At 40.8% G+C, this 1,663-nt stretch overlaps 1 protein-coding gene across 1 annotated transcript; it reads right to left on the bottom strand.

The window, feature by feature from the left end:
- Positions 1-489: 489 nt before the first annotated feature.
- Positions 490-1,658, bottom strand: LOC107577632 (transcription factor HES-7-like; the record flags this gene model as incomplete). Its single annotated transcript, XM_016263687.1, has 3 exons — positions 490-1,342; positions 1,451-1,535; positions 1,635-1,658. Coding segments are annotated over 3 exons (708 nt in total), but the record flags the coding sequence as incomplete, so codon positions are not given.
- Positions 1,659-1,663: the final 5 nt, after the last annotated feature.

Genomic DNA, 1,663 nt, shown 5'->3' with positions numbered 1-1,663 from the left:
AATTTTCATTAATGTTCGGATTTCTTGTTATGGTTAGCAAACAATGCTCAGGTGTGGTGTTGGAAGGTCTGTAGTGATGTAACATGTACATGTGTATCCAATTCATATATCATTATACTATTTGTCAGCTCATGTCATTTTAAGCTAATATGGGAACTTTTACCTTTCTAAATAATGTGGTGATCCTCCATGGTGGCTTCGGCACTAAAATGAAGAGACGTTCACCTTTTTAAAAAATCCGCATTTCTATGGCTTGGTTTTTCCCTCATTTCACTGCCCTGTGTCTTGCTTATTCTAACGCAATCACCGGTTCTGTGTGAACGCTTCCCTAACATTTCCAGCCCCGGATCGGAAGGCTCGTACTTCGTACTTTAGTTACTAAACTTGATAAATCTATATTTTATGCAATTTATACATCTCTTAAGCTAGTCTAGACTGATTTAAAAAGAAACCACATAGCTTTTCTTTTCAAATGAACACAAGAACTGAAAACAGTGATAGTGATTTTATTCCACTACTAAAATTACAGGTACCAATGAAGACAAGCATGGGTCAGAACAATAAATAGTCAAGTTAAAAGTACACGTCATTGAAAACATGACAAAAGTAATACTAACTGGAGGCAAACATAAGTGACAACCCTATGTTCACGCCACACCATATACCAGCATTAGGTTCCTCTGAGAGGTAATTTCTCCATCGGAGCAGTGCATAAGTAAAAAGAATCACACCATGGTAAGAGTTCAGTTCCATGGTCTCCATGTGGACTGGGTTGGAAGAGAAAAGGGTTCTGGTCTAAGAGCCAGTACAGGTGACTGCGGTGGGGTAAAATCTCTAGCCATGTTGGGCAGAATGGGCTGAGGCACAATAACAGGCCTATGGAGTGAAAATGGTGTTATGAGAGGAGACACTGAATCAGGAGGAGCAGGTAGAGGACAAGACCCGGAAAGATATGGAGGCGAGTTTCTGGGAGAGGAGGATAAGCTTGTAAAAGTGGGAGATAATGGCAGGGAACTACATTCTGATGATAATGAACTAGGTGGAGAAGTCGATCGACGCAAAAGTTTAGAGCCATACAAAGATGATTCAGGGTGTAAGAGAAGTTCCTGGTGGTAGTTTTGGTCTGATGGTGATCGTGGGAAGCCTGTCTGGGCCACTGGTTCATTTCCTGCTTTGGAAGCACCGGTTAGATTGACCCTCAGTTTCAGAAGAACCTCTTTCTGCTCAAGTGATTTAAACCTCCCGTAGAAGTCAGGTACATAGAAGTCACTGGTGGGGCCCGCAGAAGCAGATACAACAGACTGGTTCCGAGTGGCCTTGGAATCCATTTGATTAGATGTCACTGCAGAAAGAGAGAAAAACATTAGATAAATTAGGCATATTGCTATAATAAACAACAGTTATTAAATTCAGATGGGTGAAGTAAAAAATAAAATCAGTAAAAACCAACCCTGAGTTTTTCTTGTGGTCTTTTTGATGTATTGAACCGCAAGGTCTAAAATCTCTGCTTTTTCCAGTTTAGGATTTTGTAAACACTGTGGTAGGAGAGAGGCATTTTAGGGGTTTGTCAGGGAAACAGTGCAGAAATAATGTAAAGCAATGCATCATAAATCGAGGGCATATAGCCTGCTCACCGTGTCTGCAGTGTTCTTGAAAAGCAGAT

This window comes from Sinocyclocheilus grahami, unplaced genomic scaffold (genome assembly GCF_001515645.1).
Source record: "Sinocyclocheilus grahami isolate Dianchi unplaced genomic scaffold, SAMN03320097.WGS_v1.1 scaffold6662.1, whole genome shotgun sequence".
Lineage (NCBI taxonomy): Eukaryota > Metazoa > Chordata > Actinopteri > Cypriniformes > Cyprinidae > Sinocyclocheilus > Sinocyclocheilus grahami.
The sequence above is the reverse complement of the archived record's forward strand: the minus strand, read 5'-3'. Positions and strand labels throughout refer to the sequence as shown.